The sequence below is a fragment of the Pezoporus wallicus genome, unplaced genomic scaffold, assembly GCF_028554395.1.
Source record: "Pezoporus wallicus isolate ANWC-B61680 ecotype Strahan unplaced genomic scaffold, APGP_CSIRO_Pwel_v1 contig_7293, whole genome shotgun sequence".
In the NCBI taxonomy this organism is placed as follows: domain Eukaryota; kingdom Metazoa; phylum Chordata; class Aves; order Psittaciformes; family Psittacidae; genus Pezoporus; species Pezoporus wallicus.
Window position 1 is genome coordinate 2,331,652 of NW_026637242.1, and position 15,442 is coordinate 2,347,093.

Sequence of the window (15,442 nt, forward strand, 5' to 3'; positions counted from 1 at the left end):
GGAGGGAGACAGCAGTTTCCCTTCCCATAGCAACTCCTGCAAAGCCTTTGCACCAGTGTGAATACGAAGGCAAAATCTTTGCATGGGGAGCATTCAGGCAATGCGCTTCTAGGCCAAAAGAAAATGCCAGCAGTCAGCTAGCAATAATGTGGCAAACATTTACCCAGACTTCTTAAGAAAAGGAAGGATAATGACCCTGGGAATACAGTGTGTGCAAAACACCAGTCGTCCCACGGCACAAATGCTTCATGTGGTGCCCGGGGCTCCCAGTTACGAGAAAGGGAATTGACTGGCAAGGCAGAGAAGTCATGTGAGTAAAGGATCACGTCAGCAACTATTTCCTTTGCCTCTTCCCTTCCACCCCCTTGTATTTCAATTCAGCACAGGAATATCAAGGCAGATGGTCCAGTCTCAGTCTGAAACCAAAAACTGAGGTGAATGGGGTAATGCAACTGTAATGCTCCACAAATCATCCCAAGGTCTTTCATTATATCAGTTACATAATTCCTGTTAGTGATGTACCACTGAGCAACCCTTTCTCTTTTTAAATTGGTGGAAGTGCAGGTTAGCTCTGGGCTATAACATATGACGCGCAAATGATTTTTAGGCCTCTCTTATGAGCAAGTATTTCCAGAGACCACTGAAAAAGGGCAACATCTAACATCCTAAATCACATTCTTTTTTTCCTCTGTAAACACAGGATAAAGAATTGAGTATTTTAACAGAGAAATATTTTGACTCCTATGGTGCAAAGTGGAAGCATGTAAAGCTATCAGGTGATCAAAGCTTTCATGCTGTTTAACATCATACACATTCAGTTGAGATCCAGTTCCAGTACAACCAAAAAACTACTTAAACTGGAAACAGGATCTGATTAAAACATACCCAGAAAAGCACCTCTGACATCTTCTGAATGAGCATTTATAAATATATTTAACAAATAAAGATACCAAGACAGCACCATAAACACCATTTTAAATTTTCAATTGAGAGAAAGTAAAAAAATAATGCCTTGTGCTCCATCTTACTGGACGTATGTTTGACTCCGGTTAACAACTGGATGTATGTTCGACTCCACCAACAACCGGATCCTGCACAACCCCAGTGCAGGATCCAGCAAGCCATCAGACATTGAAGTATACAGTATCCCTACTCATGAAGTGACTTAAGAGTTGATAATCCAAGTATCAGCCTGTCTCCATCTATTTTGATCTTTCAAGACAGCCTGCAAAATTCCTTCATTTCTATGTCTGGGTTCAGAAGGAGTCAGCAGACCTTGGCAGTATGCCCTTGACCTCTAATGGATGTTGGGCTGGTGGATATTCAAGGCATTCTTTTGTAGACCTGAGACCTATGTGAGCTAAAGGAATTCACTCCTTCCACTCCACTGCCCCCTTTTACTCTCCCTGCCTCGTAAATCTGAAATTCCTTGTAAAATAGGGGAGGAAAGGGTGCAGAATAGAAAATGTGCGCTTTGCTCCCTCCCAGAGCTGCTGATTGCAGCACCCGACACTTGTACAAAACTACCATCAGAGCACCCAATACAAAACCACACACACATGAGCGCACACTCTTAAAAAGTTTTTATTAATTTTCATTGTTTTTTTTTTTTTTAAAAAAACAAACCCGTCAGTGCAACAGTTCAGTATCCCCTTCCTATCCCCCATCAGTAAGCAGTAATTTTAAAATGAGGAAATACCGAGTGCTGAAGCCAATGGGTTAGCATTTTGCTATTATTTCCTTCTGTCAAACTCTGAAAAAGTCCTCTGTATAAATTAAACAATGAAAAAAAAATGTTATTTTCAATTCTATGTCATTACAGTCAACAGAATCATAACAATGCATCTAAAATGTGTGACCACAATATATCAGGTATACATTTTTGGGAAAAGAAAAAAGGAAAAAAAAAAATATGACATTCTAGACTTGTTAAAATGATAATGGTCCCATATTTTTTATTAACAGGTTAGCAAAACAAAATCCAATGGATTACAATATTTACATGTTATTTGAAAAATTAAGTAGTGATAAAAGCATGTCACAATCATTATTTCTTTTTTTTTTTTTTTTTTTTTTTTTCTTTTTTTTTTTTTTCCCATTTTTGGTAACCATTACAACCAACCAATCCAGGTATGGAACTGTTTAAATACATTTGAAATGAGGCCAATTAAAAAACAAATACAGACACAAAATGTGTATTTATACTTGCCCCTCCAATGTTTTTCCATGACCTTCCCTCCCTACTTTGAAAAATAAAACAAAAAAACCCCAACAAAAAAAATTCAAAAGTATCCCCCTAACACACAACTGATGAATCCCCAAAAGCAAAACACCATGCTTCTCAAGTAGCACTTATTCCACAAATGCAACATTTTTGCCATCAATTTTATGTGAAGCTCTCTAGGACACCCATTCCTCAGCAGCTTCCTATTTTCCCCCCTCCCCCTCCCCCAGATCCCCCCAAAACAAAAAAAACAAACAAAGACACATGCATTTCTAAAACTAGGTTTCAGTCAAGTACTTTCTACTTTTTGGAAAGAAACTCTTTTTTTTTTGTTTTTTTTTTGTTTTTTTTTTTTTTTTTTTTTTTTTTTTTGTTTTTTTTTTTGTTTTTGTTTTTGTTCACAACCAGAACATACCACAGGCACCAGATCCTGTATTCATTGCTCAGGCAAAATTCCTGTTAAGCTTGGTAGGCTTTCCACCCAAGAAGTGGTGCAGGATCCGCCATTTAGGTATGCAGGTACCTATCCATTCTACGCTGCTCCCCTCACGCTAAAAGCTAAGGAGGAGGGGAAAAACTTAGCAACTCCATCTTGAATTGAGTAAAAGTAGTTCTTCAGGCTCAATGTCATATGTAACTATTTCACCTCCGCTTGCAAAAAGATGTGTTAACAGACACCCCTCCCTCCCACCACATCAGAACAAAAAGAAAACACACACACCACAGACGGAAGAAAAAAAGGCAGCCAATCTTAACGAAAAGTTACTGGTGTGAGACTGATAGATGTTAATATGACAAGCAACAGAATGGTTATGAGGACCTATGTGTTTGGCCCGCGAGCTGCATAGCTGTGCCGTAAGTTTGGTTCTTTAGTTTTTTTAAAAAAAAGTTAAAACTTCTTTGTTATTTCCATGTTTAAAATTAACAACAACACAACAACAACAACAAAAAGTTCTATTCGCAAGATCTAGTCTCCTTTCCCTGTCCCCCCCCTCAAAAAAGAAATACTTGTTTTACATGAGAAACTTAATTGTGCTGTATTTGTAACACCTCAAAGACTGATAGAAAATAAACGTGGCAAACAAAACTGCACAATCAGTCACATGAAATCTATCAAATCCTAAAATTATAACTGAATACTAACAAACAGCTTACCTGGAATAAAGGATGACAATTCACAAACAGTTATCTAGGAATTAAAGTCTCTCTTTTTTTTTTGTTTTTTTTTTTACTAAAATAATTAAAAAAATCACAGTATTTTAAGAAATAAAACCCACACTGGGATTTTAAGCACAATTTGTTTTGCTTTCTTTAAAACTTTTTTTCTTCCTCCATTCACCAACTTGCCCAGCAGTCTCTCTACATTTAACCACAACAACAACAGGTAGTACTGACAAATGCAGAGATCTCCCTTGGTTAATTCTGAGGTACTAGGAAACAGGTGACTGTTTTAAGCAAAGCAGTTTCTGTTTTGTTTTTGTTCTCTTTTTTTTTTTTTTTCTTTTTTTTTTTTTTTTTTTTTCTTTTCTAAAGCAGTTGCATTTCAGTCTGGAAAAGCGTTATGTATTAAAACTAGAAAAACGCACACAAATTTGTGCGTTGAAGAGTTGTCCCCCTCCCACTTCTTCCATGCTCACGACGCTTCCATTCACAAACAATCCAAGTCTCCACTGCAAAGCATGATGTGTAATGTAGGAATACCGGGAGTTGCTTCATTAGTCCAAGATGAATGTAACTTCCCATCGTCATAATCCAGGAGAAGAGATGCAGTGATGTAATGGAGCCACTTATTCCATCACTTAAATAACTTTAATATACACACACTCACACGGGTACCAGTGCTTTGAAAATAGATCATTCAGTCCTAAAAGCAGCTTTATTTCTTCCTTCTGCCCACCCCACCCACCCACCTCACCCCATTCATCACTGTTCAAGTACGTTGAATAGAATCACACCAAATGCTTATTCGTTTTTGGCCTCTGAGTTGTCTTGGAGAGGTTTGTCAGCAGCTACCATGCTGACTGCTGTTTCACTGTTGTGGGAATAGTCCACCACCATTTTCTCAATGCCTTCTTTCTCTTCTGGCAGTGTGCTAACAGTTTCTTCTATGTCCTCCTTTGGCTGGCTGTCCTCACTGGTCCTGTGCTTGTTTTCGTTTAGTGCCCTGGAAAGCCGAATGGCAGAAAACAAACACTTACAGTCAAAGTGGAGAACAGCAAAGCCAATCTGTGCATATCACACACGGGAGAAAAACAGCTCACTTCCTAAAAACGTAGATGCAAGCAGCCCCACCATTGCCACCTCACTCAAAAAGGAGAGGCAGTTGAATGCAAGTACCAGTGGGACCTATAATATCCTAGCTTTGAAATCAAATCTTTGCTTGTTCTATAATGGGACTGATATGAGATAAGAGGGAAGAACCCCAACTGTGACTTTTAAAAATGCATTCCCCTTTCCCCAGTCCCTTGTAACCAATCAAAGGCACAGGAAGAGAGTACTTTTCCCAAAGAGTTAGTAATCCAATAGAATATTGTATAAGTTGAAACATTTCAAGCAGTCATATTAGGAAAACAAGATTAAGGAAAATATAAGTAGTATTTCCCATCCCATCACAGTTGTATTTGACTGCCTTCCACAGGTCAGGAACCTTAAATGAAATCTACTCTTTGAAGAACAACCCTGGCCAGCAAAAAAGATCTCTGCTACCAATGAGATCTTCATTAAAAAAGGAAAATTATTTCTTCAGAGATGTCTATCTTATCTGTGACGCGTAGCATCCCACACTACAAACTTCTATACAAAGGCAAAGATTTTCTCTATAAAGATGAACTAGTGAAGTTCACTATGCACATTTTAGGAGGAGTGCATTTTTTTTCGTCCCTTGAAGATTTTCTTCCCTTGATGACATTTCTCTGCACATAATTCTTTTCACTGTTATGCGAGTTTAGGTGCGAGCACGAGATATAACAATAAAGGGGGAAAAAAAACCCAAACAGTTCCTTCCTAGAACATCCCATGTAATTTTCTGCCATTTTTATGCTGCTCTGCTGGCTGGCAGAGACACTTAGGTAAAAGTTAATCCTGGCCAAGTGGTATTAACCTTGGGACGATCTCAAGTTTTAGAATCAGTTAAACCCTACAGTCTACAGTTACCCCAGGCAGCAGTGCTAAAAAGGATGAATAGGAACTTCCCATGCAGAAACATCTGATGACTGTGTCCACACCTGTGATAACAGAATTGTTCTTTATAGAATTGTGTTTGCCTTCATCACAGGGCTTTTTGGGAGGTAAGGAATAGGGTGGGGAGAATGCAGAGTGATCTACTGTTACCTTTGGTTGTCTTTCAAAGGAATGCAAGCCAACTTACATGCCATGTCTCAGCACATGTCGCTCCCACTCAGAGCCTTCTGTAAATGATCGGCCACAGAACTCACACGGGAAGCGTTTCTCTGGAGCACCACTCTCAGGAAACATCATGGGATCTGGAAAAAAAGACAACATAGCCCATGAATCCAGAAGAGGCAGGGCAAGAAGGAACCACTATGATCCTACTCTGATCCCCTCTGCTGCACCTTCTCATCCCTGAGAAACAAAAGGACTTACCTATCAAATAACTGTGTAAAAACATAACTCCCCCAAAGCAAAGCAACAGAACAAGTAACAAATCACAGGATCATAGAATCACAGACTGGTTTGGGTTGGAAGGAACCTTAAAGTTCACCCAGTTGCAACCCCTGCCACGGGCAGGGACACCTCTCACTAGGCCTGGTTGCTCAAAGCCCCCTCCAACCTGGCCTTGAACACTGCCAGGGATGGGGCAGCCACAGCTTCTCTGGGCAACCTGTGCCAGTGCCTCACGACCATCTCAGTAAAGAATTTCTTCCTAATGTCTAACCTAAATCTACCCTCCTTCATTTTAAAGCTATTCCTCCTTGCCCTATCATTACTTGCTCTTACAAAAAGTTCTTCCCCACCTTTCTTGTAGGCCCCCTTTCTGAAGTCTTAAAACATATCTGCAAATAAGGGTAACAAGTTTCTACTCCCTGTTTCTGTATTTCAACAAATGGCGTGATTGTGGAGTTTTAATTCATCAAACCTGGTAAGTTTAGGGCTAAAATGCCTTGAAAGCAAAATAAAAACACCAAGCCTTTCTATAATTTTTAAATTGGCAGTAAAATTTTAGGAAACAAAGTCTTCCTATATTTAACATGTGTTCCTTATAATAAACAGATATTCCTTCATCACAGTCTCATGGGTTAAGTTCTAAATCTTAACTGCATAGGTGTTTCAACCCGTCCTAATCTTTTATACAAAGTGCTTGGGGCCTCACTTGTAGAAGTCTCAAGCACCTAGTAATACAAGTGAAGTCACTGACAGCTCTGGGAGCGGTATTTCTGAAAGCCAAGCTCTATGTGAATGCAGCCAGCTTTAACAAAAGATGAAACATTTTCTCACAAATTAAGAAGATCACCACACAAGCCATTAAAAATAATTGCATGGACTATCTCACTTGATTCTTTTGCTGGAAATGAGACAGCACCATCTGCTCAGAGCATTAATTCCTTAGCAGGGATTATCTTGAGCAAGAAATCAACAGAATGTCTTTCTGACTCCTCCCAAACTACATAATAAAAGGGATTTTGCTTCATTTTGGTTTTGATCTCCACTCACTTGATTTCTTCACTCTCAGATGTAATCTGTTCAAGATCAGCCTATGAGCTTAAAATGCCCACACATTCCCTATTATCTGTATGAAAGTGCTGAAAATGTATTTTTGGGACACACTTCTCGTTAGTTAACCTTTACTAATGTTCTATATGAAATGATTCTTATAATGTTTTCTTTGCCTCTTCCCCCTGAAAGAAAAAGGAAAAACAACCCTTTGTATTTCTTTCTATCAGTGATTTATTATGTGGTTATCACAAAGCAAGGTGCTGTGTCAAGAAGACCAGAAAGTAAGTTCAGTTTACATATGCATTTTAATACCTTATGTGTGATGTAAATTTATAAACACACTGCAACACACAGACTAGTCATGGTACGGGGACAAATATTTATGGAGGGTAAAAGTTTTAAAGGCAAATGCTGTTGTTCTGTATAAGAATAGTATGGTAAACAATAAAAAGTTTATTCTGGATCTCTGTAGGAAGTTGATACGCAACACAGAAGCTGCTCTGCTCAAACAGGCAGCTGGGGTTGGTCAGCCTGAAGAAGAGAAGGCTCTGGGGAGACCTTGTTGTGGCCTTTCAGTTCTAAGAGGGGCTTCTAGGAAAGATAGACTTTTTATCAGAGTCTCTAGTGACAGGACAAGGGCTAATGGTTTTAAAGTGAAAGAGAGTAGATTTAGATTGGACACAGTGAAGAAATTTTCTACTATGAGGGTGCTGAGGTACTGGAACAGGTTCCACAGATAATGTGTGGATGTCCCATCAATAGATAGTCAGATTGGATGAGTCTTTCAGCAACTGGATCTAGTGAAAGATGGCTTTGCCCATGTCAGGGGGATTGATCTTTAAAGGCCACTTCCAACCAAAACCAGTCCCTGATTTATACTTGCAATTCCCATTAAGATTAGCAAGTGCTACTCTAGTAAATCCATCTCTTCAGAAAACACTGTTCACCCTACTTCCCAATCAGTGTTCATAGAATCATAGAATGCTTTGGGTTGGAAAGGACCTTAAGATCATCTAGTTCCAACCCCACTGCCATGGGAAGGGATGCCTCACACTCGACCATGTCGCCCAAGGCTCTGTGCAACCTGGCCTTGAACACTGCCAGGGATGGAGCACTTACCACTTCCTTGGGCAACCTGTTCCAGTGTCTCACCACCATCACAGTAGAGAACTTCTTCCTTACATCCAGTCTGAACTTCCCCTGTTTAAGTTTAAAAACAGTGTTTTAGTTTTGTTTCTAGGGATGTGAATTTCTGCTGCTTCTCTGGAGGACTATCAGAACTGCTCTTCTCTGGAGCACGCAGAAGAGAGGTAACAGATTGCTCAGACACCTAACCTCTCTGCAGTTTTCCTGCATCACACACACAAGCACTCATGGACATTTATTTTTGTCTACTATGGAAAAACACCTCTCGATTCCACTTTCTGCCAAGACCAAGACATAAAGGTCAGTAAAGACAAACAGTCCCTCTAGGCTGCAGTTCTACCAGGAAGAGCTGTTCTTTCCATGCTGTATGCCAGACACTCTCTTTCCCCTCCCCCCCCCCCATCTTCTTCCACCCTAGTCAATATATTTTCTACTATCCTTTATTAACAGACAACAATTCCCTTCCTTTCCCATCCAAGACAGCAGTTCAGCTCTGCTGAACTCTGTTGTTCACATGGGCAACAGCCCTTCTTTGGTTCACTGTCCAACAGCCCATTTGGAGAAGCAATACATTCTTCTTTGCACCTTCAGTACTGCACATACCAGCCTGAAGTCAAAGTGCAGAATCTAGGCAGCTGCTTGACTCACGGGAAGAAATCCTGGTTCTGACAGTCACAGACTTCAGAGAGGTCAGACAGTATTTGCTTCCAAATACTCAGAGCACACAGAGGCACTCTCAGCAAATCCCACTTCCTGCTAACACCACAAAGGCTAGAATTGCCAAAAGCACCCAAGTGGCATACAGGATTACACATTTTGATGTGGTTTGAAAGCTGTGAAAGCATTAGCCACTGTGACAGGCTATATTTAAAACCATAGTTCTGGTCCTCTGCTAACAGGGCAAACCATTTCTGTGTTAAATCCATCTTCCTAAAATCCACAGGGAGACGTCAGCATACAAATCAGCATTCAGCAACAACCACACCTTCAGTTCCTGTCTCACTGGGACATTGTTTGAAAGTGTACCTTGCATCTTGCACCTTTAGTAGTAATCCATAATTTCTCTAGAAAAATACAGTCAATACATCTGGATATTTTCTAAATATTCTTATTGTAGCAGAGAGAAAGGCTTTCTGTGTTTTCTACCTATTTTAGTGCAATGTATTGCACATGGTAACAAATTAAAAGGGATTAAAAGTAACAGTCGTGAAACACTGACCCTACAGGCCAGTCAGGCAAGAGTATCTGCAGATCAATATGGAAATACACATGATTTTTTTAGGCTGATTATTAGAACAAGCATGCAGAAATCATTTTAGCCAGTTACAGATCAAAAAAGCACAGACACAGGTGGAAGAAGTACAAAATAAAAATTAGCATTAAGACACTATCCCTTCCTTAATTATTGACCATATGAAACGGGGATAACCATTAGCTATTATCCTTGCAAATTTAAATGTCTAGCATAGAAAGTGGTATTTTTATTATTTCACAGTGTAACCTAAAGGAAATTTAAACACCGAACTTCACCTTGGGCTGTCCCACTCCCCATGGTGCATTTTACAGGGATTTGCAAGGCTTGGCAGATAGCACCTTCTTCCCCTTGATCTAGATACCATGGCTTCCAAGGTCACTTCAGCACCTGTGCTTGTATGTAATGCTAAGGTAATCCTCACAAGGACAGCCTGACTCTTCATCCCCTGCTAGCTGTGGGTCTATACAAAACATTAATCAGCCTGATACACCTGCAGCTAAGGTCCTTTAGTCATACCATTACACAATCACTGTTCAGATCATGAAGCAATGGGGGCCAAAGCTGTCCCTGAACAGACACCCAAGAATTTTTCCACAAGAGTTACTAATGTTGAACTTTGAAATGTGTATAGAATAAACATTCCTTTAGGTCTTTCTCTGATTTTTCTACTGTTCACCTAAGATCTTGTGAAGGATATTTTTCATAGAAACATAAACTGTTGCCTACCCAACTCACTTCCTTTCTTATTTAAGTAAAAGCTATCACTAACCACCCTTGAAGTCAAGTGCTAGTGATAAGTGCAGATTGAATTCATGCCACAGGGATGCTAAACAAAAGCCAAGATGCTGGGGTCTTGCTATTAAAAGGGAAGAAGCATGACCTGATCCCCTCCTATTCTGTAAACAAGCTGTGAATTCAGAAATGTCAATTCTTCAACATCTGAAAAGACGTAGGGAGATAAATTTTCTTTTGTCAGCTTGAAAGCTGAAAATTCAGGAGGAAAAAGATAAACACGGTAGAATACCTTTAGTTAAAATACATAGAACATGGCTAACTGCGTGCATCAGAATCGAGAGAGTGAGTGACTCCAGTAACCTGACATTCAGACATCACAGGGCTAAAGATGTTAAAGACTTGTGAGCACGTTGCATTTAACTGATGAACTGTGTTTAACTGATGAATTGTGCACTAGAGCAGGCTAGAAAACACACAGTTTATAACAGATACTGCAATAACCTGGTTTTCAAGGCGGAAGGTTGTTGGAAAGGGAAATCAAGAAACCCTTAGTTCAAAAAGATTCAATTTACAGAGAACTTTTCCCCTGCTAATCCAACTTTGACCAAACCAAAAGCATTAGCAAGCACATAGTCTACCCTTGCTGAAGTCAGTGTGATTAGTCTTAGGTATGAACTTAGGCACATATTTGAACACACAACGGTACAGGGCATGCAAGGAAGTGCCCTGGCTCCAGATCTGCTAACTGCAGCAACTGCAACAGGACTGACTCTGTCTGACAAGGAATGCTGGGCACAGTTAATAACAGCCCATAAAAAAGTTTGGCATTACCCCTTCCAAACTTCACTTGAACAATGCTGAGTGAAAACCTGACAATTTGTTACCAAAACAGAAAATCTGACAGACCAGTAAAATACTCCACTTTCGTAGTTTTCCAGGCTCTTAATCTGCATGGGCAGATAAATCACAGATGCTATCTGTGTTTTCTCATAGTACATATTTTCTTAAGAGACAGATAACTTGTAATAAGGATTAGAAACATGAGAGGAGCAGTGTCTTCACAAAAGCCCCATTCTCCTCCTGCTGCCATGCCTGCATGGCTCTACAGGAATGTGTTGTAGAGTCAACAGCTGACCTTGCTTGGTGAGACTGGTAGGGCATGTTGAAGTGAAAAAAAAAAAAAAGCCAAACCAAAAAAAGGTGCACTGACCTCTCTCTTCAGTCTTGGGGCTTAACTCTTCTTCTTCTTTTTCTTCTTCATCACTGCTGGAGCTCTCTATTTTCCCCTTCATTTGTTCCAACTGGTCCAAGTTAACACGTCCAACCAGCTCAAAATTACGACTCACCTTTGAAAGATACACTTTTTTCAGCAATCAGCACAATCCTCAGCTATTCAGAAAAATCACCACATATGTAAAACAAAACAGAGTACACCCCAAAGCCTGCTCAGTTAGGGGTGACATGCAGTCACCTGCTCAAATTAACATTCTTTTTTTTATTCTTCTTCTTTTGCTGCTGCTTATTCTGCATTTCTCATTTTTGGTTTTCAAAAATCAATGACATTCAGCAAACACCCCCCCCCCCCCCCATTTTTTCCTGGTTGCGATGCATTAAAACAAAATAAAATTCAAGAAATGCAAAACACTTTTAAGTGTCACCCCTTTTTATGGCATCATTCAACCACTGTGATCAAACACTACTATTGTACATCCACACTGAAGGGGAATTCTTTGTGACTGGTTCATTCAGCTTCATTCATGAGAAAGATGGGTCTTTTACTAAGCGCATGGCTGCTGTGTGCCACATACACTTTCACTCATTAATAACAGATTAATTTTCGTTACGAAGGGCTGCAAAGTGCTTTGCGAACTGATACACAGGCTATAATGGGAACACTTCACCCAGCAGTCAAATTCAGCTAACCCTAGGGTGAAACGCATCAGCTACTTAACAGCTCACAGCAGCAGCATGAAAGGAGCAGCTTAGGGCTCGGAAGTCAGGAACTCCACCACATCCAAGAGAAACAGCAGAGGAGCAGTCGAGATTTACAGCAGAGGCAGAGAGCATGGAGCATGACCAGGACACTAGGGCTAATAATTGTTGGATGACAAGCGCCCTCTGAGCTCATTGATCACTGCTGGGAAGGATTTTGGATTCATGTTTCATGCAAAGAGACAGCACTCCAGCAGCACAGGCACTGAGCCACAGAGGCAGACAGGATGGAAATGGAGTGCAGTACAACACCTCTTGCAAGATGCTGAATGAAGTATCAACACTCACTGCCCATTTTTTATCCCTCTGTGGGAAAGCGAATGTGAATGAACATAAGGACCATGTGAATCAGACTGTAGTATTTCTCCAAACAGCAAACTATCCTGGTGTGCAGATTCCTAGTACTACTCCATACAGGCAGCTGTGATGAGGTTCTCTTGACTTACAACATTACCCACTGAGATATAAACAAACAAGACCACATGCAAGGCACTTAATTCAAACCAGCTCATCCACAGGAACTCTTTAAAGTGCAATATATCACTTGGGTATCTAAGCCCAGAATTAGTGTGATATAAATTACCAAAGAGAAATGGGGAAAAGATATCCTGAACTACAAAACTCCATCACTGCACATTCAGATTGGAAGGGAGAGCCAAGTAAGGGAATAATTTTCCTAGCCTGATGTACTGTGTCAAAAGAATGAGGAATAGTGCCTCCTGGATATGCCAGGTGCCTTACTGTGGTGACTAGGAGGCGTGGAACATCTCATGTTAATTGCAGAAGACTCTCCAGAAGTAGTAAAGATGAGGGCAGATAAGGACAGCAGGTCAACATAAGTTTACAGAGTTCATTTTTATAAGACAGCCAAATACTTTTTAAGCATTACAAGTTTTGCTGGGAATTCTGATGCTAATTATGCCAATATAAATGTATTTGGCTGTGTCATTCAAATCAATGAAATAGGAGTGAGTTTTTAGGGAGGACCTGGGCAGCTCAGCTCCCTCCAACAGGTGGAAATATGACAAGGAAGCAATCTAACAAATACTCCAAAACACATTTCAGTTCTATAATTTAAGTGTTTCTCAGCTAAACAGCTCACAGCTACAGAAATTAAAAGCTAACAATCTGTGGAAAGCCTCTAAGGACTTCTCACACTGTACCAGGTTTGAATTCAGGCACCCCACAAAAACTCCAAAGCAGCCTTGACTTAGGACCTGGTTTTACTTGCTGTTTATCTTTCCCTTGTTAAATGTAAACAGGGATGTATTCACCTCTTTGTTATTAAAATATGCATGGCATGTCACTGCTGCTGCAGTTGCCAGAGCAATCTTATGTTTGGAATCTCCTGCCTTTTAGAGAGGCTGAATCACACAGCCATAATACTGTTTCACAACCTTTTTTTTTTTCCCTCTTTAAATAAACGTAGCATACACAAGAGCCTTTTCCAGATAATCATACTCTGCATACAACACTCTGCTAATTCTGATCAATCTGAACAGCTTTAGAAATCCTGAATTTTGAGTTTCTAAAGAAAAAGAAAGAAATAATAGAAAACAGAGGAAGTGAAGCCCAACATGGAATTAGTTTCCAGATTTAGGGAGCTATAAGGAAAAAAATGCAGTGTCAAGTTGGCTACTCAAAAGTTTACATGCAAGTAAACTAACAGAGCATTTGCAAAGAGACTGCTAGAAGTGAAAACTATCTGGATGTTACCTTGTGCTCATCTCGAAGATGAGCATCCAGCTCCTCTGTGTGTTTGGTCTCATAGTAGCAGAGTTGGCATTTGTAAGGTTTCAGTTCATTGTGCTTCTCTATGTGCTGCTGCAAGCTCTCATCACTGGAGCAGGTAAAAGTACACTTGTCACAGCGGAAAACAACTCCCTGCAAGTACTTCGACAGTTTGGAACGGCAGACTTCAATGGGAACAACCCGCTCTTCTGTAGGGACAGGACAACATTCACTTAACAAACCTCATGAAATACCACCTGTCAACAGTTTGGCAACTACCACCAACCCAAAGAGGAAGATCTGCTGTATGGATATGCAAGACATCTACAAAGGAATGGCAACTAAGCTGGATCAACACAAAAAAAACAAAATACAACAATTCTTTCTTCAATGACAAAGGTAATCCTCCAAGGCTACAGATGCAGGTATCATAAATGTAACTGCTTATGGGGTGAAGAGGTTAGGAATGCAGTTCTGGGGGCAAATGAGGCTCCATCTGTGAGTCAGAGTAGCAAAGCCTGGGAATACAAAACCAGTCATAAATCAGCCAGACTAAAAGTCCATTTTGGTTCAGTACTTGACAGCAGCAAGGAATGGCTGCTAGAAATGTAATAAACAGGGAAGCTGCAGGATGCTTCCCAATGCATCACCCTGCTGGCTCTATAAAAATCAAAGCTGGTATCCTCACCATCACACCTAAATCACCTCTGAAGTCTCTGAGGAAAGAGAAGGTAAGCAAGGCAGCACCTTTTCCTGGAAGAGGCTGTGCAGTTCAGGCACGGGCAGAAACCTCCCTACACACCCACAGCTTTCAGAAGGCTCTGATTCAAAATTGGCAGGCATGATGCACTGAAAAAGCTCTTGCTGAGTTTTCAAACTCCCCACTTCTCAAACAAAGCACTGACACTTAACAGAGCACCAATTAACTTCAGTCATTTGATAGAGCCAGAATCTGATGTGCATAACACTTACACACTACAGTTCCCCCAGCTGTATGCACAAGAGAAACCCCAAATTTGATCCTTCAGCTAAGGGTCACCAGAAAATCCTCATTTATGGCCTTCTGTTACTCAACTGACCTTTTGAACTAGAACACTGAAATTTAGTATTGTTGCTCCTTACGGACTGCAGATTAAAGGAGGAGTTTGATCCCCCTCATGCAGGTTCATCCCTAACAGCAGATTAAAACAAACAAATGAAAAAAACAGGCCTGAATCCCAGACATGGAGGCTAGTGGAACGTGAGACACAGCAATCCACATATGGATCTGAGTCAATGGGCTCTCATCTTTAGTGAGGAGGGTAGTATCATATCTAAGGACAACTACAGAAATGCAAACTTCTTTAGGGTTTCTAGAAGGTGGTAAAAGCTCCATTGTTCATTCACTTTCGGCCAATTCACCTGTCACCACTGCTCACAAGACTTTTACTACAGCCGAACAAAATAGTCCATCTTGCTCAACTTCTCCTGAACACAAAAGCTGTCCTATCTTGTAACTTCCTCCTTGGCTGCTTCAAAAAGTGGAATTTTTCCCCCAAAGCTATGCCTTTGAAAAAAACTGTGGAGTTGTAATTCTTTTCTAAACCAACAACAGTTTCTCTAGCCATAAAGACACCAAGTTGTGGCTGTTCAGGGTGGTAAAACAGGAGGGGAGAATACGGTCTAAGAGACAACAGAATTTAAAG

At 40.4% G+C, this 15,442-nt stretch overlaps 1 protein-coding gene across 5 annotated transcripts in view; it reads right to left on the reverse strand.

The window, feature by feature from the left end:
* Positions 1–1,568: 1,568 nt before the first annotated feature.
* ZNF462 (zinc finger protein 462) overlaps positions 1,569–15,442 on the reverse strand; it is a 96,445-nt gene continuing 82,571 nt past the window's right edge. For 3 of the 5 annotated variants that reach the window (XM_057404407.1, XM_057404411.1, XM_057404408.1), the window contains exons 10-13: positions 13,743–13,966; positions 11,245–11,380; positions 5,592–5,706; positions 1,569–4,388 (exon numbers count right to left, since the gene is read on the reverse strand). In XM_057404407.1, coding sequence (XP_057260390.1) covers positions 4,187–4,388; positions 5,592–5,706; positions 11,245–11,380; positions 13,743–13,966 — 677 coding nt within the window. In that variant the 3' untranslated portion in view covers positions 1,569–4,186. Of the gene's footprint in view, positions 4,389–5,591; positions 5,707–8,017; positions 8,099–11,244; positions 11,381–13,742; positions 13,967–15,442 lie in introns of all 5 variants that reach the window. The other 2 variants (XM_057404412.1, XM_057404410.1) reach the window with 1 other exon arrangement.